Here is a 23,818-nt window from a genome sequence, read left to right on the forward strand (position 1 = left end):
TGGCTTCCCACACAACCAGCGTTCACTGTGATCTCAGATCTGGCTCTCCAGATAGGACTTGGCTGTTTCTGCCTTCCTCCCTCCTCCACCTGTCTTTGTCTCATACCTGGACACCTGCTGTAGGCACCTGCATCCTGCACACCTGTGCTCACCGGGGCCCAGCAGAGCCACACATCACAGAGGACCTCCTCCCCCGTGGAGGAAATGCCACTTCCATTACATGGAGGCTGAAATTCCTCCCCAGCTCAGCCATCTCCAGGGTTGGGTCCAAGCCTTTCTCTGGGCTTGGGATCTGTCCTGTGTACCTCACCGGCTCCTCTGCCAGCCATTCCTCTCCCAGGAGGCTGCCAGTAGCAGGAGGACCTGCTGTTAATGTCTGTGGTTCCCACATGTCTGAACCCTGAGCCTCCGCTGGCTGGGCAGTGCTGACCCTGATGTCTTACAGTGGGTTGAGGCTGCTGCAAGGCTAAGTTCACAGGAGTCTGCCATGCCACCCCTGTACCTTTCATGCTTTCTACCTGAGCCCTGGCTCCACTGATGCGAATTTCCCATTCTCTGCCACTCCTTAGTCATGTTCTGCAAGGAATTTTGCATCTTCCTGAGAGTGGAGAGCAGTGTAAAAGGTGTATGCGGTCAAATTTCCAGGATACAGCTACTCCAGGATCTCTGTGAAAACCCTGGAGGGCAAATGCTCATCTTCTTTTCCTTTTCCCCTTTGCTGACCAGCCCTTCTCTCTCTTTCATAGGCTCATGGTCCTGAGCCCCGCCATGGAGGACAGCCATGAGTTGGACCTCACCTACATCACAGAGCGTATCATCGCTGTGTCCTTTCCCTCCAGCTGCTCTGAGGAGTCCTACCTGCACAGTCTGCAGGAGGTGACACGGATGCTCAAGTCCAAGCATGGGGAAAACTACTTGGTGAGCAGGTGGACAGGGCTTACTGCGGCTATACTGTGGTGTAGGGAACTCTGGACAGGAGTCCTGTGTGAGGGGTGGGCACCTGCAGCTCCCTTCCTTACAAATGTGAGGAAGAGGCTCTGGATCCGGACACAGCCACATGCCATGGTGTTGGTCCTGAGCTCTGGCTGAGAACATTATGTGTTCCAAGCCAGACAGCAGCCATGGATAGGACTGCTGGGATGGCTGCTGCCTCTGCCTAGCCCTGAGGGTGACATGTCATAGTAAGGCTGGCTTCTGGTGCCGCAGAGCGTCCCCTGGCCAGCAGCTCCTGCTGGTGCTGTGTTACATACCTGGTATTAAACAGCAACCTGTGAGTTTAGAAGACAAGGGGGTTGGGGGTGCCCAAGAAAAAAGGACTGCCCTGAGGGGCGATAGATAGCTGGATTTCAAAACATAGAGATAACGAAGATCACAGTGTGAAGCCAGACCAGGCAAATAGTTCCCTAGACCCTATTTTGAAAATACCCAACATTAAAAAAAAAGGCTGGCAGAGTGGCTCAAGTGGTAGAGCGCCTGCCTAGCAAGTATGAGGCCCTGAGTTCAAGCCCCAGTATCACCAAAAAAAAGCCCACATGTGCAGCTGGAAGAGGGAGCCTGCATTAGGGTGAAATCTGGAAGGCCAACTTCTCACCCTGTCCCCATCCTTTTCCGTTCCCAGTTCCCAGGGTAGGTGGCCTACGTGGAGTCTTGTCTTTCTCTTGCTGTTGTAATCACTGTTTGGATTACATTAAAGCTTCCTAGCAGGTTTCTCTCAAGCTACCGCCTTATCTGCCCTAAAGCTAATCTTACCTAAGCCAACAAGGAGGTCATTGTCAACCTTATCAGTCTTCTCAAGAACTGGAGTGGGGACAGAGCGGGATCTCAGCTCTGTCTAACTTCAGAGGAGCCTTGGCTCGGCCGCCTGCTTCAGAAGTCTCCTGTGCAGGAGCACAGGGACCCCTCCCAGCACCTTGATTCCCTGAGGCTGCAGTGGGTGCAGCCTCTTCGCCCCCTGAGGCTCTTCTAGCTATGGCCTGGTGGTGGACAGGGAAGTCGTAGCCAAGCCCCCCCTCCACCATGGCCATACCTCCCTTCAGTGTTGTCTTCTGAGCCACACAAGTGGTCTCTGTAGCACCGAAGCTATCTCTTTGAAAAGCCACACCCGGGCTGGTCATTTGCACCCCAAATCCTCTCTTTACTCCCCCTGCCACTCTCCGTAGTAGACACTGGTCAGACCTGGGTCCATTTTCCCCCTCTTTGCATGTGGGGCTTTCTCAAGGATATAGTTCCCCCTCAAATTGTCTGGAAGGGGTTGGGGGGCTTCTTGCTTGATTAAGGACAAAGAGCCTTTTTAAAAAACTAACAGACTCCTGCACATGTCTTGTATAGATTTGAGGAACAAAGTGTGGCCTCATCTCTTTCTTCAAAAACACCTAACAATTGGGTTTGGAAACAAAACAGTCCCAGACTCACAAACCATTTATGGAGGATGTCCGTGGTCATACATCTTGTCACCCAGTAGTGTCCTGGGCCCTCTGAAGAAGGACAGCTGTGTCCTTGGTGGTTTTTGCAGGGCTGGAATAGAACCAGTATTAAGTAGGCTCAGGAAGCAGTTGGACCTGGTTAAAAGTGACTTGTGTGCCCTGCAAGGGCAAAGGCAGCCCCCTTCCCTATGGGCAGGACTCTGGGGTGACCTGGATAAGGCCATCCTCCCCACTTCCCTTGGGTCCTGTCTTTGGAGTGACACAGATGCTTAGTTTATCATTAAGCCTTTTTATCTTTTCGCCTTTCTTCAGCAAGATTCCACACAGCTCTGAATTTTCAGTGGCCTTGGGCAGACAGATCACGAGCTCAGTTCTTTCTGTGCCTGGGTCACCATACCTCTAGGGAGCAGCTACCCACCCCATGGGGTGCTCTGTCTCCCCATTGAGTACAGAAGTTCTGGGGTTTTTTTTCCCTGTATTGGGATTTGAACTCAGGGCCTACACCTTGAGCCACTCCACCAGCCCTTTTTTGTGATGGCTTTTTTCGAGGTGTTTGCCCGGGTTGGTGTTGAGCTGCCATCCTCCTGATCTCTGCCTCCTGAGTAGCTAGGATTATGGCTGTGAGCCATTGGTGCTCAGCTCAGAAGCTCTGTTTGGTGTGCATGTGTGCATGTGCATATCCTATATTGTGGGATGTTTTGTGGCCGTTAGAATAAAAACAAGGTAACAGTAAAATGCCTATTGTAGCCTTGGCTAATAAAAGTAGAGCTGGGCACCAGTGGCGCACACCTGTAATCCTAGCTGCTCAGGAGGCAGAGATCAGGAGGATTAAGGTTTAAAGCCAGCCTGGGCAGATACTTCACGAGAGCCTATCTTGAAAATACCCAACATAAAACAGGACTGGTAGAGTGGCTCAAGTGGTAGAGCACCTGCCTAACTAGCATGAGGCCCTGTGTTCAAATCCCAGAACAGTCAAAAAAAAAAAAAGAATAGAGTTGATAGGGTTCAGTGTTCCATCCTTACCTAATTTTGCTTTTGATTCTGTGACAGTGCACATGTGTATACAGCTCATTTCCCATGTGTAAAAAGCAATTACATTTTCTTTTTGTGTTTCTGGGGCTAGTGATTTGTCTAAGAGCCTTTTTTCCCCTCCCTTTGTAGGTGTTAAACCTTTCGGAAAAGAGATATGATCTCACAAAGCTAAATCCAAAGGTATGGACTTTATTCCTTTATATTTTGAGATTTGTAAAGTGTAAGTGATGCTCACTTTGCTTGTGTAAAGGTAGTTTGTTACAGGCTTTTGAGGAGTGTGACATGATAAAGGATATTAGGTAGCCTGGGCACTGGTGGCTCATGCCTATAATCCTAGCTACTCAGGAGGCAGAGATCAGGAGGATTGCGGTTTGAAGCCAGCCTTGGCAAATAGTTCAGGAGACCCTATGTTGAAAAAAAAGTCACCAAAAAAGGACTGGTGGAGTTGTTCAAGGTGTAGGCTCTGAGTTCAAATCCCAGTACTACAAATAAAGAAATAAATAGTATTAGGAACTGTTCATATCCCTTCTTTAATTAAATTTCTTTTAGTTTGGAATAACTACAGGTTCTTAGAAAACTGCCAAAATAATACAAAGAGCTCCAAAGTCCCCCCCGCCAGCCAGTCTCCCCAGTGTCAACATTTTGAAAAAGGTAATGTGGTTTGAACATCCCTGACCTGAACACCTGAAGTCTGAAATACTTAGAATCTGAAACTAACGAACCTCAAACCAACCATGATGCTATAAGTAGAAAACTCCTATGTCATGAAACTTTGTTTCCTACACAAATTTTTTGTTCTGTGGTACTGGGGATTGAACCTAGGGTCTCCTGCCTGCTAGGCAAACCCTGTACTACTTGAGTCAGGCCCCCAGCCCCTGACACAAAGCTTTTTAAAAAAAAAATGTTCTTTTTTTTGTAACAAAGCTTTTTGTTTGTTTATTTTAAATTGGAATTCACTGTGTAGCTCAGGCAGGCCTTGAACTCAAAACCCTTCTGGCTCAGCCTCCAGAATGCTGTGATTACAGCACAAGTGCTATCCTGACCCCCAAATTTAAAAACAATTACCTTAGGCTATATGTCTAAGTATATATGAAACATAAGATGAAAGTCACACATAGACTTGGGTCCTATTCCGAAGATACCTTATTGTGTACCTGCAAACATTCTTAAACTCCTTCCCAAAATATGTGATCTGAAACACATCTGGCCCCAAGCATTTAAACTAAGACGCTCGACTTGTTAAAACAGTCGGTACCAATAAGGAGACATGGGGCACTCCACAGACTTCACTCAGTCTGCTGGTCTCACATGCACACTTGTGTGTCCCTGTGTCTGTCTGTGCACACTTCTGCCACTTTATCATACATATAGATTTATAGAACTACCACCACCAAGATATACAGTATTTCCGTCACCACAGCAGTGTCTCTCCTGCCACCATGATTATTTTCAGTAGCAAAAGTTTAGGGAAAAAATTTAAGTTATGGGATATATATAAATATATATATACGCACACACACATATGTACATACATATATATTCTCTTTCTTTTTTTGCAGTACTGGAGTTTGAACTCATGACCTACACCTTGAGTAGTGGCCCCCCTGCCCTTTTTTTTTTTTTTTTTTTGAGATAGGGTCTTGTGAGCTATTTGCGTGGGTCGGCCTTGACCCGTGGTCCTCCTGATCTCTGCCTCTTAAGTAGCTAGGATTACAGGTGTGAGCCACCAGTTTCCAGCTTTACATATATATTCTATATACTGGAATATTTTGCAGACATAGGAATAAGAAAATACAGATTGAACATTGATAATCCAAAAGCCCAAGGTCTGAAATGCTCAGAAAGCGAAAACTTTTTGTTCTCTCTTTCTCTCTTGTCTGTGGTGTTGGGTTTGAACTCAAGGAAATCCAAAACTTTCTTAGCACTGATATCATGCTCAAAAAGTTTTAGGTTTTGGAGTGTTTCAGATTTCAGGTATTTTTTATTTTTTGATTAAGGATGCTCAGCTGGTGAAGACATACTCAAAATTTGAAAACCATTGAAACCCAAAACATTTCTAGTTCCAAGTATTTTGAATAAGGGCTCTGCAACCTATGGAAACATGGTACATTGCCTTTTTCAATGCTAGTTAGCAACAGTGCAGTATAGAATTTATGTATAGAAGTATGGTGCACACCTGTAATTTTGCCAGTTCTGAGGCTGAAGCAGGAGAATGGGGTGTTTGAAGCCAGCATGGGCTACGTAGTGAAATTCTGTCTCAAGAACAAACAAGCTCAAGCCTATAATCCAAGGTACTCAGGAGGCAGAGATCAGGAGGATCGCAGTTGATGCCAGCCCAAGCAAATAGTTTGAGAAACCCTATGTGGAAAAACCCATTACAAAAAAAGGGCTGATGGAGCAGCTCAAGGTGTAGGCACTGAGTTCAAACCCCACTACTGCAAAGGCAAAACAAAAAACCCAAAGACCAAAATCTCATTTATACTAGATATACATGGAAAGAGAGACCAAGAGCCTGGCTCAGTGACTCACACCTATAATCCTAGCTGGAGATCAGGAGGACCGAAATCAGGGTCAACCCTTGCAAAAAGTTTATGAGACCCCATCTCAACACATGGCTGGGCATGGGGGGCTGGTGACTGTCATCCCAGCTACTTGGTGAAGCACAAATAGAAGAATCTTAAAAATAACCAACACAAGAAGGGAACCAACACAAAAATAACCTACTCAAGTGGTAGCAAGTGTGAGGCCCTGAGTTTAAACCCCAGGAGCTATGAAAAAAAAAAAAAAGAGACCAAGGGCTTCATTGAAATGTCATAGTGGTTATCTTTGAGTGAGGGAAAGGCTGTGTGACTTTTCCTACTTCTTAACCGTTTTCAGTTTCCAACCCATTTTGCACTATGTCCACTGCTTTTACGTTTAGATAGGACTGCTTCTCTTCTCCCTTACGAGAGGGAAATAAAGTATGAGCGACCCCAGCCTGTAGGGCCAGATCCTGTATCTTGCTGCTCACCTGAGCACAGTGACCTGAGATTTCTTTTGCACCAAACTGGACTCAACGATGGAAGGTGCTTCCTCCTTCTGGGCACATTCCTGCCTTTCATGGTGTTGCGTCCTGAGCCTGTAGGATGGGATGTATGGCTTGCTGCATCCCAAGACTCTGGTTTAGCCTGTGAGGAAAAAATTTGGCAGTAGTTAAGGACTGCTGTTTTAGATCTTGGAGGTCCTAAGTCCCTCCCCACTCAATCCTCCATTAGTGCAGAAGAGCAGATCAGCCCCTGGAGGAGGTGTGACCTGTGAGCAGCATGATACTTTATTGTCCCCTTTCTTCTCTCTCTCTCTCTCTCTCTTTTTTTTTTTGTGTTGTTGTTGTTGTTTTTGGTGGGACTGGGATTTGAACTTAGGGCTTCCCACTTGCAAAGCAGGTGCTCTATCACAGTCCATTTTGCTCTGGTTATTTCTTTTTGGAGATAGAGTCTCATGAACTACTTGCCCCAGCCTGGGTTTGAACATTCATCTTCTGATCTCAGCCTCCCAAGTAGCTAGGATTACAGACATGAGCCACTGGTGTCTGGCTTTGTCTCCTTTCTAATAAAGGAGCCTGGCAATGATTTCTACTATGTTTCTGGAATGGACCACACAGCATCCTTATTGACCCCCAAATGAATTAATATTGGTCATTTTTTAAATTAAGAAATACTCGTTATACAAGGGGGGAGTCATTGTGACAATTTCGAATAGCCTTACATTGTACATTAGTTAGATCACCCTCTAACCATCTCCTCTGCCTCCAACTCCCTCCCCACCCCACTTAAAGCCATTGCAAGAGGTTTCTTTGTTCTATTTCATATAAGTATATGAAGTCCGTCAACCACCTCATGGTTGACGGACTTCAACCATGAAGTCCGTCAACTTCATCTCCTTCATTCACCCTCCTCCTCCCACAAGTACTCTCCCCCACTTTGTTTTACAGCTCTGTCTTTCATTATTAATTCTTAAGTTGATGTTCAAAGGGGTTTTTCAGTGTATCCCCACTGTGAGTCTACTTTACTTTGGTCCATTCAACCCCTTCCATTACTCTCCCTCACCACTTCCCTCCTACCCCCCATTTTTCAGCAGCCTTCAATACACATCCTTATATTCTCTACCTGCACAGATGTGCTGTTTTATGATATTACTGATGCTCTATCATTCTTTTTTCCTTTCCCTCCTCCCCTGAGTTCCATAGAACAGTTCCACTGTTATAAACATGGTCTACATATGAGTTTGTATATGATCATGTTTGTTTTTGTGTATACGTTTATCTTTTGGGTCTATCTTCCACATATGAGAGAAGACATGTAGCCTTTGTCTTTCTGAACTTGGCTTATTTCACTTAACATGATGTCCTCCAATTGCATCTATTTACCTTCAATCCGCATGGTGTCATTCCTCATGGCTGAGTAATGCTCCCAGATGAGTCACCTTAACATTATCAGAAGGCTTCAGGAGGTAGAAACTGAAGCAACTCTTCTCTCTCCTTGTAGATCATGGATGTGGGCTGGCCAGAGCTGCATGCACCGCCCCTGGACAAGTTGTGCACCATATGCAAGGCTCAGGAGTCCTGGCTGAACAGTGACCCCCAGCATGTGGTTGTCATCCACTGCAGGGTGAGTGTCCCCGGCTCCACATGCTCTGGGTGTCCACCCTGAGCTTCCACATTTTGAGGAGTGAGATGGAGATCCAAGCTGGTCACTGATGCAACTCCTCATGGGATTCTTACAAAAAGAGCAAAAGGAATTCATACACCTACAGAGTTTGGCTCCATAATTAGTAGACTTGAGGTCTCCGGTCTCTGTACCTTTTGTTTAGGCCTTTAACTGTCATTCCGTTCCAATCGTTCAATTATTTAATGAAGTTTAAATATGTTATATAAAATGTACGGGTCACCATTGATGATATCTCTAAAATGCATCCTTTCTCCAAGACAACTCTGGGCTCTCTGTTGGTAGAATGTATCAGAAACACATTGAAAGTTCCCCACAGTGATGTGTGAGTTATACATGCTCTACTCTTGTATTGTGCAAATGATTCTTTTTAAAGTTGTTTTTTTTTTTTCAAAAATTAATACTTTGGAACACATTAAAACTTACAACAAGCTGGCTGCTGGTGGCTCACATTTTAATCCTAGCTACTCAGGAGGCAGAGATGAGGAAGATCGAGGTTCATAGCCAGCCCTGGGAAAATAGTTTGTGAGAACCTCTCTCAAAAAAATCCTTCACCAAAAAGGGCTGGTGGAGTGGCTAAAGGTGTAGGCTCTGAGTTTAAGCACCAGGACCGCAAAAAAAAAAAAAAAAAAAAAAAATCTTACAACAAATAAATAAGAAAAATGTAACAACCTAATAGAAAAATAGATAAATGCTAATAGACAAAAAATAAAGACTAATTTCCAAAAGAGCAGACATGAATGGCTAATACACAATATGAAGTGGTTCTCAGCCTTACTGGTAATTAGGCAAGCAAATAGTAAAATCACAATAAGATGCCACTTTTAACCCATCTAGTTGGCAAATAACTTATAACAGCAGATGTTTGCAAGGCTGTGGCACAACAGAGATCTCATACCTGCTGTGGGACTAGTGTGCCGGGTCCCAGCTCTGTCCCTCTGTCCCTGGACACAAGGAGCCCAGAGTCCCTTGACGACAGCTGTAGCACATGATTCAGTGGGCTCTTGCTATGTTCCCTGATGGAAGTGAGCCCATCAGGGAATTCCAGGAGCCAGGAACTCCAACCCCGTAAGGCCACAAGTTGTGTGGTCAGGAAGACCAAAGTCCCTGGATGGTGACTGGGAATGATGGTAGATGGAGCCAATCCCGTTTCCAACTCTTGCTTTCCAAACACATGTATTTTCCTTTTGGGAACATGGTGTGCCAGTATCTTTGGGGCCTTGGGTTGTGTGCATATTCTATGTTCTAAAGGCTGGCAACCCTCCTGGAATTTTTCTCTGAATGGGTGCTATGGCTACGGCCAGGATGCATGGCAACTTTTGGATGCTTTACAGACCATTTTTGAACACACAGAATATATACCACAAGAAACAAGCTCTCTTTTAATTTGAGATTGTTAATGTTGACATTAACACCATCATCTTCGTGTAGGGGAGGCATCCCTGACATTGGCTGGAATCTGCCTACTTTGCAGAATTGGTGTTTTTCCTTCCAGAGATGACTAACATAGCCAGACGTGTCTCGGCCCGGGAAGGAGCAGAGGTGTGCTTTGCACGTGTGTTCAACTTCCTCCTCATTCAGCCACCCCCTAGTTGTTGCTTGAGTAAAAATAAGTGGAGCTTGTTTTGGGGAGATTTCATCCACACCCCATCCCTTGTTTGGGAGGTCATGGTAAAGAATACCCACAGCAAATGTTGCAATCAGTTATCCTGGTCATTAAGATCAAACTCAAACTGTCCAAGTCCTAAAGATGATTGCTTGTACCCAACCAGCACAGCCTCAAGTTGATTCCACCTGTAACCTGTGAGCTAAGATTTGTGTTTAACATGAAAATTCTACAATGCTCAGTTCAACCAGCAGCCACATAGTTGAGTGGAAACGGGACCAGGTCCACATCCATGTCCACGGTCTCTCCATCCACACTGTAATGGCAGGTTGGAGGTCTTGCACAAGAACATGGAGCCTAAAATATTTACTCCCAGGCTCTTGTAAGAATTTATATAAGAGCATTGTTGATCTCATGACATGAGTTTGAAGTGTTCCCTTTCCTTCAAGTTTTGGGAGGAATTTTAGAAGGATTGGAATCACTGGTACAAGATTCCCATGGAGCCATGTGATCCTGGGTTTTTCTTTGATGGGAGACTTTTTGTTACTGACTGAATTGCTCTCCTTGTAGTTAGTCTGTTCAGATTTTTTTACTTGTTTATCACTAAGTCCTGGCAGCGTGTGTGTTTCTAGAAATTGTTATATTTCTTCTAGGGTATCAAATTCCTGCATATCCATAGTACTCATGATTCTCTGTGTTTCTGTGCTATCAAATTTGATGTCGCCCCTTTCATTTCTATCTTTCCATCTTCCTTTTTGTTTTAACCCCCATGGCACTGGGGATTGAACCCAGGGCTTTGCCTTCTGCATGCCCGGCAAGTGCTCTACCACTTGAGCCATGGCCCCTGCCCTCTATCTTCATATTTTGATCTTCTCTCTTGTTATCTTAGTCTTGCTAAAGGTTTGCTGGTTTTCTTATCTTTGCAGAAAACCAAGGCTCAGTTGCTTTGATCTTTTCTATTGTTTTCTCAGTCTCTATTTTACTGTGCTCTGAGTTTCATAATTTCCTTCCTTTTACAGACGTTGGCTTTTGTTTGTTCTTTTTCTAGTTCCTTGAGGTATAAAGTGAGCTTATTTATTTGAGACCTTTCTTTTTTAGGTGTAGGCATTCATGGCTATAAATGTCCCTCTTAGAATGACTTCGTGTGTGTCCCATAAATCTTAGTATATCAGGTTTCCATTTTTGTCTGTGTCAAGATATTTAAAAATTTATTTCCCTTTTAATTTCTTGTTTGACTCAATTGTTGTTGTTCAGGAATGTGAATTTGTGGATTTTCCAAGACTCCTCTTGTTACTGATGCATAGTTTCATACCATGGTGGTCAGGAAAGACACTTGATATGATTTCAGTCTACTTAAATCTGTCAAGACTTGTTCCGTGGTCTAGTATAGGATCCAACTTGGAGAGTGTTCTGTGTGCCCTTGAGAGGAATGTGTGTTCTATTGCTGTTGGATGGAATGATCTGTATGTCTGATGGGTCCATTTGGTCCAAACTATAGTTCAAGTCTGATGTTTCCTTTCTGATTTCTTGTCTAGATGATCTGTCCAGTATTGAAAGTGGGGTGTTTGAAGTCCTCACTATTATAATTGTCTTTATTTAATTTCATTTCATTTTATCAAGACAGGGTCTCATGGTGCCCTGGCCTGGAGCTGACACTCCTTAGCCTCAGCCTCTCAAGTGCTGGATTACAGGCTGGCTTAACCTTCGCTATTGTATTGCTGTCTACCTTTTAATGTTTGCTTTATACACACATAACTAGTGCCACAGAAACGATCGACTGAAGGTGGCAAATGGCACCTCATATATTCCTTCTTTTGGCTGAGGTGTTGTTTCCTTGCAGGTGAGTTTATGTTCTTAAACCAAAAATGATTTTATGCAAGAAACATGTTAGTGGCTTTCTGTGCCAGGATTCCTCTGTCAAGAGTTTGCCACGTGTCTGCGTTGATATCTGTCCAGCTCGCCCTTAACTTTCACCAAGCAAAGGGATGGCTACTCCTGCATGACAGTAGCGTAAGACGGTTAGTTTGTCTAAATTTTGACTTGAATCTTGTCATTCACTCCTTTTTAAGAATAGAGTTGGGGTGTAGCTCAGTGGAAGAATGCTGGGTTCCATTTCCAACACTGACAAAAGTAAAAAATAGAATCAGGGAGCTACGTATTAGTAGCCCTACTGTTTGTTTTTTATGTGATTCTAGATCAAGGGTTGACAAACTTTTCTTCCTTTTTTTGGGAAGGAGGAGTGACTGGGGTTTGAACACAGGGCTTCGTGCTTGCAAAGGAGGCACTCCACCACTTGAGCCATGCCTGCAGTCCATTTTGCTCTGGTTATTTTAGAGATAGGGTCTTGTGAAGTATTTGCCTGTGTTGGCCTTAAACTGTGATCCTCCTGATCTCAGCCTCCCAAGTAGTTAGGATTACAGGCATGAGCCACCAGTACCCTACTTGACAAACTTTTCTTGAAACAGTCAAGAAGTAGAGGATTTTAGGCTTTACAGCACTTGGGCTTGCTGAAATTCTTCACAGCTGTCCTGCTGAGTGAGTAAAGCAGCGTGTGTGAGGACCACCAGGGGTGGCCAGAGTCCAAACAGATGTGATGAAGGAACACTGACATGTGTAGTTTTCACACACCTCAGAATCTTTTTCTTCAGTGCTTTAATCTGAGCTCAGAGTTGTAGGAGAAGAAGTGGTAGTCAAAGCAGGCTTGTGGAGTCTGATTTGACCAGCACCAGCAGTAGGTCAAGACTGTATGTTCTAGAAGGCACAGTTCAGTCTGTGGTTCTGGCTGGGGGTGCTCTGCCATGTAGCTTCTTCTTCATGTACTGTGGGTGATGCTGACCTTTGTGCTAGGCTGCACGTGTTGTGGCTGTGGTTTCCATAGCATTGCTTGGGACGGGGTCTCTCTGTGTAAGTAGGAAGGCTGGGTAGGGCAGCTGGAGCTTGGTGGTGTTGGATGCCCCAGCTCAGTAGAATCTGCCTTCCTACTGCTCTGAGCTGTGCCTACACCCCCGTTGTTGTCAGCCCCTGGGGGAAGACATTCATTTCTTTTCCACCTGGGTAATTAAGTCATACTAATTGCTGCAGCTCTTGGCACAATTTCTTCTAGTCTAATTGGAAGGCGTGAGATGACTGACTGCACTGTGTGGATGTGTTCTTGGGGCTTCTGCAGGTACCCTGCTTAATACCTGCTCTTCTGTGGGCCTCCTATGTGCAGGTTCTCTGCCCTGGATGGCTGTGCTCATGTTGGGTACTGGCACTTGAATAACAGGGGAGGCAAAAGGGGTCACATTGGCCTAAATAAAGCAGGCTGTCTGTCATTCTGTCCATGGTTGAGCATTCTCCTATCCAATTACATCTCTGCTGTGGGATGTCTGGAAATCATGACTTGTCTTTTGTCTTCTGCAGGGTGGAAAAGGACGCATCGGAGTGGTCATATCATCCTACATGCACTTCACCAATGTGTCAGCCAGGTAGGGTGCAGGTGTGGGCTCGTTGCCAGGGGGTGTTAGAAACTGGGACTTGTCAGGTGGGAGATGGTTTTCCTGGGACCATCCTGGATGTATCCATGTCCCTTAGTACTACAGTGGTCTGTGTTCGAAACCCCATGTCCAGTGAAGGGTATACACTGGTGATGAAGGTATTTTTCTGTTTGGTTAACTCTGTGTGATTGATACTAAGGACTTCCATGGAGGCAAGAAAGGACTTTCATGGAGGAAGTCCAGCCATTCTGTAATGAATTCTCTCTTTTTGTTATGAAAAGCAAGAACAGAGTTGTCTCCTTCTGTTGGTTCACTTTGTAAATAATTAATGGTGACAGCCATCAGCTTTTGTAGGTACAAAACTTATGAGAAGTAAACTGAATATCTTCCTTTTCTCCCCAAATTCTCCCACCTAACTTGTAAGACAGTTACTATCATTTCCATTGTACAGATGAGGACTCTGAAGTAGCTTCTTGTGATCTCATGCCCCTGAGTGGGAAGCCAGGTCTGGGTCAGTTCTCAGAAGGAGGGAAAGTAACTGTTGAGTACTTTCAAGGAGCCAGCAAGATCCCCTTTGCTGGGTGCTATGGCCAAAGCAAGGTCACAAGGCCCTTGGCCGTGATCCAGCTCTCCTAGCACTGGGCAGCTGTAGTGTACTTCAGTATACTTTCTAAGATACAGATTTCTATTCAAGCTGAAATTTAGTTGAAAAATTAACCTTCTTGGGCTAAGGGTACAGTTTAGTGGTGGCTAGCACAGTATATGCAACGCTCTGGATTCCATCCCCTGCCCTGCAACACAAGAAAGGAAAATACCATTCCTCTTGTGTCTGCATTTGCACCCGTCCAGTTTTCTCAATGGTGGCTTTGTGAGGCTGAACCATTCCATCCTGAGCCAATTGCAAGCCTTTCATATCAGCCAGCGAGCCGGCCTTTCCCTCTCCAGTGCAAAGGAGTGAAATTTGACTTCAGGAATGTTTTCTCTGGAAGCAAACTGGAGAGCTGGTGCCTGCCAGGAAGGAAACTCAACCCCCAAGTGAAAATCAGAGCCCCACTGGGTGAGAAAAGGCGCTGTGTGTGTGTGATGCCAGACACCCTGAGAGTCCTGGCCACGTGGTTATGCCAAAAGCATTTGGTTATAGATCAAACTGAACTGAGAGCACTCCAAACATTTCTGCTGCACCCCCCCCTCCAAACCCCGAGCATAATTTTTCTCGAACCATGGACAGTGCTTTGTCTAGGGTGAGCAGGGCAGGTAAGGGGTGTGCTCACTTACAGCACATCCTGAACAGGGCATTAGTGGCTCATGCCTCTGATCCTAACTACTCAGGGGGCAGAGATGAGGAGGATTGTGGTTCGAAGCCAGCCCAGGCACATAGTTCTCAAGACCCTATCTTGAAAATACCCAATACATATAAGAGCTGGTGGAGTGGCTCAAGTGGTAGAGTACCTGCCTAGCATGTATGAGGCCCTCAGTTCAAACTCCATCCTGAACTCTACCTGTAAACCTTAATTTCCCTGAATACTCAGTCCATGTCTCACTGCATGTGTCAGGAAGTTTTCACGAGTCTGTCTGAGCCTTAGTGTCCTTGCCTGGATAGTGGGTATTAGAGCTAAGTCACCCAGGTGTGTCCATAACTTGCAAAGTTCTGAGAGCCACGTTGGTACTCAGGTAAGAGCAGTTCTACTGCTGCTCTCTCTGGTAGGAGTAACAGTACTAAGTACTTTTTAATTAAAAGAGTTGACACTGTGGTGCTTTTGTCACCTGCTCTTCTACACTAACAACACTTCCTAAACAACTATCCCCATACTGTTTCTGCCACCCGTGGTTCCATGGAGATGGTATTCCTTATTTAAGCACCCATCTGTGGGTTTGTCCTATCCAGGTCACTTTGAGTTTTGCTTTTAATTATTACTTCCTCTAGAGCTTGCCATGGGGTTTGAACCCAGGGTCTTGTGCTTGCTAGGCACCTGTTCTACTACTTGAGCCATGCCCAAGACCTTTTTGCTTTATTTATTTATTTATTTGAATAGGGTCCCAGGGTTTTTTGTTTGTTTGTTTGTTTTTTTGTTGGCCTAGACTGTAATCCTCCCTATTTTTGCCTCCTGCATAGCTGGGATGACAGACATGCACCACCATGCCCAGCTTCTTGGTTGAGATGGAGTCTTGCTATTTTTTGCCTGGGCTGGCCTCATGTAATATCTACATCTTTGATCATTTCCTCAGTGCTCCCCCCTTAGGTTATATTTCAGAAGTCATCACAGGGAATGTACCTGTTTCAGCCTTTATCACAAACTGCCGAACACAGAAAGTTCAAGTCACAAAGTAAGAACATTCTTGTATCAGCACTGTAAAAATAAAAGTTTAAAAAACAAAGCCAGAACTACCACTGACGCTAACGATGCCCTTAATAATGAATGCAAACATTGGCCCAAATGTATTCTCAGTGTTTAAAGAAGTGAATTCCAGAGAAGAAAATGTTTTAAAGCCAGCGAGCACATATGTAACTACACATTTCACCTTCAAAAAAGACAGAGCATATCGAATTAATTTGTGAAACATCCCGGCTTAATTGCACCCCTCCGATTGTGACAATGCCACCAGCCAAGCCCCTCACTTGGACATCTATAAACAGCAAATTAGTTATAGTATAGCACTCAGTGAAAGGCAGTCACATTGAGCTTAATTTTTAGTATTTGCCGTTGTCCTTCTGCCCACGTCTGAATGTTTTTGAGTCTGTTGGACACATGATTCCCAAATATATCATTTTCCTGCAAGTACAATATACAATTTTTCCAAGGAGAGGGCCCATTTCTGTCAGGTCAAACAGGTCTTTTTAAATTTTTTTTTTTTTGTGGTACTGGCGCTTGAACTCGGCCTACACCTTGAGCCACTCCACCAGCCCTATTTTTGTGAAGGGTTTTTTCAAGATAGAGTCTCACGAACTATTTGTAGAGCTGGCTTTGAACTGTGATCCTCCTAATCTCTGCCTCTTGAATAGCCAGGATTACAAGCGTGAGCCACCGATGCCTGGCTCAAACAAGTCTTGAGTTATTAAATTGTGCTGCAATGCTGTTCTACAACTTATGCAGAAGTCAGATCAGAAACCCAGGAACGGCCCACAGTGGGAAGTTCTGTGCATACGATGTGCAGGCATTGTTGAAGGTGGAGTTCAAGGGCAAATATGCTATTGGAAAACAGGTTTACCTTCTGTGGAGTAACTTTAAAAACAGAACTGTGCAGCCCTGGAGCCTCAGGCACTCTTTGAACATCTGAGGCTACCCATCTTGAACCTTGTTCAGCCTATTCCTCACTGAGTGTCCCAAACTTGCGCCTGGGGCTTGATGGATTGGACACGGATGGTTATGTTCTGGGCTTACTACCGCATCCCCTGCGTCCTGTCTAAGCCTGGGTCTTTGCCTGTCTCAGTCAGAGCTTTAGCCAGGTTGTCTCCTGGTGAGCCAAGTGTGCAGCACATCTGAGGACCACACCCTTAGATAAGGAGCCAGTATTACAGGCGGGAGTTCAGATCCTACAGGTGTGGACCTCGCTTTGAACTGAACACACTCTCACAGAGCAGTGTTGGGATGGGTGTGCACAGGTGCAGCTCTTGGTGGGTTTGGGTCACTCTGAATTGCCACAAGATGTGTTTCCCAGCCATCAGGCCTCAAGGGGGTTGGGAGTGCCGCTGAATTGACATTCTCTCTCCCTCTTTCTTTCTCTCTCTGTCTGCTTCCCCAGTGCTGACCAGGCCCTGGACAGATTTGCAATGAAAAAGTTTTATGACGACAAAGTTTCAGCCTTAATGCAGCCTTCCCAGAAGCGGTATGTATCCATCTCTGGAGTCAGAAGGAAAAGGGAAATGGCAGTTCATATTTAAACAAATGAAGACAGAGGAAGCCCATCTTCAGAGCTTCCCCAGTCTCCCCTAGCATTGCCCTTGGATGGTACCAAAGAATTTTAGGGTGTGGGGCTTGTCCTGCATGTCTGCTAGGAGCCCTGTGCTGTGACTGGCTCTGACAGAGGTGGATCCAGGGCCCCCTTCTCATTCAAATGTCTTCTCCTGCAGTCCTACAGTGACTGGACTTGTTTCTGCCTGCCAGATGACCAGGGATCAGTGAACTTGACCTAAGGGCTACAGGGGGCATACTATGCAGGCTTGGCAGCCATGTGGTCTCAGTCACCACTGTTCTTGCACAAAAACAACTAGCATGGAAATGAGTGAATGTGGTTGTGTTCTAATAAAACTTTATTAGCACGTTGCCTGCATATCCCCTGCTTTCTCGAAGTGTTGGGGAACAGCCATGGGGAAGAAAGACTATCACCCTTTGTCACCTTCCCTGATGGGCTGAGGTCAAGAGGAACTCGTGCAGGCTGGGGTGAGGGGCAGTGAGAAAGAACTCTTCCTCTGTATGTGAGCCAAGCACACAGCTTCACTGCAGCTTTATTTTCAGCCACACAACAGGAAATGTGTCCAAAAATTGCCAAGGCAGTTGCAAAATGGTTCCCCATCTTGGAGGTGGGGTAGTTGCCACACTTCTCTCACCCTGACCCTTTGCGAGTCCTGGTCTCCCACATCTGTTGTCTTTAGGGCCACCAAGGACTGCATCAGGTCATGGAAGGAAATCTCAGAGGGGTAGCAAAGGCAGAGGCAGCTTTGTTGTGGCTGCTTCCAGTGGCCTCAGTCTGTCTGTGCTCAGCCTGCAGTGTGTGGACTACCCCAGGGGACCATGAGTTGGAGCCTGACTGTGTCCTACTTTGAGCAGCAGGCCCCACAGAGAAGTCACTGGTGTACAGCCCAGCATAATACTATATTATACTTAACCAGTGTTGCTTTTCTACGGAGCAGTTTCCAAAATGGCAGCGTTCATAGGACCTCCTGCACAGAAGATAAGGTGTAAGCAGAATGCCTGGCGCACACCAGGGAAGCAGAGCTGGCCTTTTCTTCAGGTTCTCATTACTGACAGAGCGAGCATGTTTAATGACATTGAAAGAACGTTGAGGGCTGGTAGAATGGCTCAAGTGGTAGAGTGCCTACCTAGCAAGTGTGAGGCACTGAGTTCAAACCCCAGTACCACCAAAAAAAAAGGGGGGGGGCAATAAAGATAGATGCCACTTTAAAATAAAATGAATGCTGGGGGCAGAGGAGTCTTTTCATTTTAACATGCCCACAATTTCGACAAATGTTTGTATTTTATAATCACAGCTGGGTTCAATTTTGCATCCCAAGGCTGTTATGGGAAATCCCCTCCCTTGCTGGCTGTTACCTTGCCTGGTGCCTGATTTAAAGATACTCATCAAATAATTATCAAGTGAGTGAACAACTGCATACACCTGTAGGATAAATCCAGGGAGATGTTTGAGACCGAAAGAATGTGCAGTGACCACTGTTAGGAGAGAGTGAGCCTTCACTGGAGTCGGAACACCCTGTGGACAAACCAAGGAATCATTTCAAAGTCAATTGCATAATGATTACATTTGCTAGTGAGTGATGAGCTTAGAATTTGTGACTGAGAAGGCCTGAACTCTCAACAGCCATCGACAGTCAGGACCGTCCAGTTGTCACTCTTAGCGGTTCCTTGGTGTCCACAAGAACTGGTTCCAGAACCCTCCTGGATCCTACAATCTGTGGATTCTCAAGTCCTTTCTAAAGTGGCCTGGGACTGGGCGCCACTGACTCACTCCTGCTACTCAGGAGGCAGCGATCAGGAGGATCGTGGTTTGAAGCCAGCCTGGGCAAATAGTTTGAGAGACCCAATCTTGAAAATACTCAACACAAAAAAAGGGCTGGAGGTGTTGCTCAATTGGTAAGAGAACCTGCCTAGCAAGCATGAGGCCCTGAGTTCAAACCCCAATGCCTACAATAATAATAAAATGGCCTAGGCCTTGCATAGAGGCTGTGTGAATCCTTCTGTGTACTGTAAATCGGCTCACAGACCTTACAGGCCATGTAAAGGTTGTTCGAACCCATGGTGGCAGAATGTCTGAGCACAACCTGACCAAATACTTTTTGGGTTGGTTAATCCGTGCACTGAGCAGTCCTTTGAAGACACTTGGGAAGGCAGTGACTGTTGAAGGCCAGTTTCAGGGAGGGAAGGCTTGAGGAGGCCTGTGTCCCAAGCTGTTGCCTCCTTCCCCTTCTGTGGAACCCAGCAGTGAGCCCTGGACTTTGGCCACTTCCTCTGGGAGTTGTGGATGAACAGAGTTCTGCTATCCCCCTGCTGCTTCTCTGTGGAAGAGGTCACTTTTTGTACTGTCTGGTGCACAGGCAGCAGGAAGAGATACTCCCTGCCCACAGTGTGGACAAGGAGCCGATAGTCTCAGCTTTGCTTCTCACAGGGGGCTAGGATTGCTCTGGGTTCAGATGAAGTCCAGTCCCCAGGCTGCTCATGTTTGTATGAAAATGTAAGCCAGCACTAAGCCTACCCCAGTGCCTGCGTCAGGGTGCATGTTGGGCCCAAGAAGGCCCAACAAGGGTGATGCCACTGTGAGTTCAATGCAGGGCCACCCACGGCACCCATGGAGTCCACACTGGGCCCACCCCTCTTGGGCAGGAGAAACCCACAGCACAGACTGCCTAGGATCCAGGGCCACCTGTCCTGAGCAGCGTGACTGAGATGCTCTGTCCTGTGACTCCATTACCTTTGCTCTGTAGTGCGTGAAACTCAGATGCTGAAAAGTAGACAAATCACACATCAAAAGAAGAGCAGTTTGCTGCCAGGAAGGCAGGAACACTTTTTCACTATGAATTGTACCTACAATGAAGCAAACAGAGTTTTCTTAGAGGTTAGTCTATAAGTAAGGTTTTTTTAAAATTCTTTGTTTGTAGCACTAGGGATTAAACTCAGGACCTCATGCTTGCCTGAGATACACCCCAGTCCTTTTTGATGTTTTAGTTTGTTTACCTCACTTTTTCCAGAGCTGACCTAGAACCAAGATTCCCCTACCTCCTGCTCTTGAGTGGCTGGGATGTGTGTATCACATGCCCAGCTCTAGTTGTTTTTTTTTTTTTTTAATGTTTATCAGAAATTTGCTATTACTCGGTTTTCTTTGTGTGCGGATTCAGCTGCTTCAGTGATGGACTGGTTTGAATTCCAGTGTATGGTAGGGATTCTTTCTTAGGGTAAGTAACATGGAGGCTTGGGACTGTGTCCCTCCTGGGATGGGACGGCTCTTGGCTCCCACAGGGATTTGGAGGAGTGAGGACTCTGTGCTGACAACTTTTACTTACTGCTTCTGGCTTGGTGCTACTGTCGGCTTCGGAGCTGAGTTAAATATTTTGGAATCTGTGGCTGGTTGTTCTTTTTCTTCCCTTCCTTGCAAAGATTTCAGTCCTTTTGTGGAGAAAGACAAAGAAGCAAATAGATCCCAGCCAGAGGTGTTTCAAGCTATAATGGAGGTGGTAGGGGTATAATGGGATCACCATGTGACACCTCGGGGCAGGGGTCAGTTCTGCTCCCAGGTGCACAGGAAATAGGGACATGGAACAGGGAAAGAGGGCGAAGGCCAGAGTAGCATTGGAGCCTGATGAGGATTCAGTTTCCATTCCAGCCACTGCTGCCCTACTGTGTCTCACGAGGATGCTGTAGTCACCTACCGTAGTAGGGTAGGAACTTCTCTCTTGGCCACCATATGCATGTGAAAGGCATGGATGCACGAGGCCAGTGAATTCAGGGAGGAAAAGTCACATAGTCCCAGCCATGGGTAATCTTAGCCCGAGGGACAGGCCATGGGGAGAGGGCCCAGGAGGAGATTTGGGCAGGACAGACCAGTTCTGTTGCTCCTTATGGCTCGTGTGATAGAATAGGAATCCATAGGCATGATCAGCTGTGGGACTTGTGCCTGGTGACTGTACCCCAGTGTTAGCATGGGGTTCAGCAAGGCACTCACTTGCTCGTGCCTCTGTGTCTGTAATGTCCAGCACACTGTCAGTGTGGGGCAGTTCCTAGAGGTGTGGCTGGAGCCCCCTCCAGGACATGAGCTGAGAGCCACTTTTGCTGCGCAGCGTGGGACAGGATGTCCCCAGGGCTCAGCTGCTATCCTCCACAGGTATGTGCAGTTTCTCAGTGGACTTCTGTCTGGCTCTGTGAAGATGAATGCCTCACCTCTGTTCCTTCATTTTGTCATCCTGCATGGTGCCCCAAGCTTCGATGCTGGGGGAGGTAAGTGATATCTATGCCTTGTGCCTGCAATCTTCCAGCCCAGTCTGGGGACCAGGTTAGGTCTCCTCAACTTAACCAAGCCTCTCTTTCCCTTTTGCATTGTCCAGGTTCTGTGCCTAGGCTTCCTGGCCATAGACACAGCCCCTCCCCATGTAACTTTGTGGGACCAGACCAAAGCAATTGATCAGATATGAGGCAGGCAGTGGGTGAGGGGCATCCCAAGTACCCCTGTGTCCTGAGAGGACTCTGGAAGGCCAGCTTATCCTGGGTCAGCTGCCCTGAGGGTCAGTTGGGCACTTGGCCTGCAGGTTCCATGCTGTGAGAGATGCCAGCACCAGACCACCTCCAGGAGTCATTTCAGGGACCCTCTTTAGAGGAGACCCTGTCCCCTGCTGCTCATGTCCACCCAGACATGTGCTTACTCATTGGTTTTGCCTGTGTTAAAGTCTGGGACTTCCAGTTCTCCTGGTCATCAGGACCAGGGTGACCTAATTGAGCTGCAAGGTAGTTTGCAAGGCCTCCTAACCCCACTGTTTTTTGTTTGTTTGGTGGTACTGGGATTTGAACTCAGGGTCTCATGCTTGCTAGGCAGGCACTCTACCACTTGAGCTACTCTGCCAGTCCCTGCCCCACTGTTTAGAGCCCCAGTCACCTTCTGGATGGAGGTCAAGCCTTGTCTCTCTCTACTGGCTGGACTCCTATGTATGGTAGTTATCCCGATCTTATAGGACTGTGCCTCTCTTTCAGCTTGCCGACCCTTCCTGAAGCTCTACCAAGCCATGCAACCCGTGTACACATCTGGAATCTAGTAAGTGCTTGGGCCCTAGCTCAGTCTGCTCATGGCCCAGGGGATGGTGGTGGAGCCCCGGGAAGAGGTGGAGCTGTGGGATGAAGGGTGCCAGAGGTCTCCAGCAGGGTACAGAGAGGAAAGCCCTGGGGCCCCCTTGTTCTCATCCCATGCTGGTGTCCTATCAGTGTCACTGCAGTTGGCTTCATTAAGATGCTGGACCCTGAAGCCTCCAGGGAGAGGGCCATTGCTGTTTGAAAGTAGACATATTGGAAAGAGTCTTAGGACAGGCTTCTGTTAAGAGTTTTCTGTGTCTGTCTTTTGTATTTTAGACAAAGGATAGCCACACACATCCTCTGATTTCTGAGACTTTCTGAGCTTCTTTTGTGTGTGTGGATAGCGTTGTATGGGCATTAATGGATATAAGTTAAGGTGACAAGTGGTCTGCCACTCAAAAAAAGAGCTGGACCCTGCTCATAGGGATGACACTTGAGGGGTTGTACACTCAGCTTGTTTATAACAGAAGCTGGGCCTGTCACCATATTGGTGTCTCCCTCCAGGGCTTTATGTATCCATCTTTGCTGAGCACAGGTCCTTCTAGTTGTTCACTTACCTGGAAGTTGCAGTGAGAACTCTCCCTTGAGTGATTCTGAGATAATCAAATGCTTCCTGTGATTTCTGAACTTTGAATTACATGGTTCTTTTTATCAATGTGCCTTCTGTCAATGACATCATATAATAATCGACTTTCTTGTTAACCCAAAGCAATGTTGGGCCAGAAAACCCTAGCAGGATCTGCATTGTTATTGAACCAGCTCAGCTGCTGAAAGGAGATATCATGGTGAGTATATCCTTCCCCAGTAATGTACCCTCCTCCCAAAGGAAAAAGTGATTCTATCTTAAAACAGTAATATACCCGTATACTCCCCGCTCCCTGAAAAAAGAACAGAAATATCCATAGGAAAAGTAGCTGAAAAGTAACTTTCATTTCAGTGCCTTTCATTAATTTCCAAGTAAAAGTACTTTAATTAAAAAGAGAACAGATCTTTGTCCTGACAGTTGTTAGATAATCAATGTATGCAAACTTGAAAACAAGTTCTAGCCAGGCACTCATCACTTCACCTGTAATCCCAGCTACTTAGGAGGCAGAGATCAGGAGGATCGCAGTTCAAAACCAGTCCAGGACAAATAGTTCACAAGCCTGTGCCTTGAAAATATCTAACATGAAAAGGGCTGGTGGAATGGCTCAAGGTGAAGGCCCTGAGTTCAAGCCCCAGTATCGCAAAAAAAAAAAAAAAAAAAAAAAAACCAGAAAACAAGTATGAAGTCAGCCATTGGCCTCTGAGTGTCCCTCTTTCCTGACCTAATTTGTAATCTTAATATAATCATAGGCCTCCCAGCATGTGAGTGGAGAAATAAAATACACATTTATCATTAAAAGCCAAGGTATGAAGTACAATTGATGTTACAGCTTAGTTAATGATCAAAACAGTGATTTCTTTAGATAATTTTGTTTCTTGGGTGTGTGGTTCTTAGAGGAAATTAACTTACTATATTTTACCCTTTCATCTGTCTTGAGTACAAAAGAATGCATACATGTAAAATAACTTTTGGAAAGATTTTGTCTGA

At 45.9% G+C, this 23,818-nt stretch overlaps 1 protein-coding gene across 11 annotated transcripts in view; it reads left to right on the forward strand.

Moving 5' to 3' along the window:
* Tns3 (tensin 3) overlaps positions 1-23,818 on the forward strand; it is a 271,418-nt gene that overhangs the window by 127,688 nt on the left and 119,912 nt on the right. For all 11 annotated transcript variants that reach the window (XM_074065416.1, XM_074065415.1, XM_074065414.1 and 8 more), the window contains 8 exons: positions 747-918; positions 3,585-3,635; positions 7,979-8,101; positions 13,167-13,231; positions 16,982-17,065; positions 21,290-21,402; positions 22,150-22,210; positions 22,955-23,030. In XM_074065416.1, coding sequence (XP_073921517.1) covers positions 747-918; positions 3,585-3,635; positions 7,979-8,101; positions 13,167-13,231; positions 16,982-17,065; positions 21,290-21,402; positions 22,150-22,210; positions 22,955-23,030 — 745 coding nt within the window. The remainder of the gene's footprint in view (positions 1-746; positions 919-3,584; positions 3,636-7,978; positions 8,102-13,166; positions 13,232-16,981; positions 17,066-21,289; positions 21,403-22,149; positions 22,211-22,954; positions 23,031-23,818) is intronic.

Source organism: Castor canadensis, chromosome 2 (assembly GCF_047511655.1).
Source record: "Castor canadensis chromosome 2, mCasCan1.hap1v2, whole genome shotgun sequence".
NCBI lineage: Eukaryota > Metazoa > Chordata > Mammalia > Rodentia > Castoridae > Castor > Castor canadensis.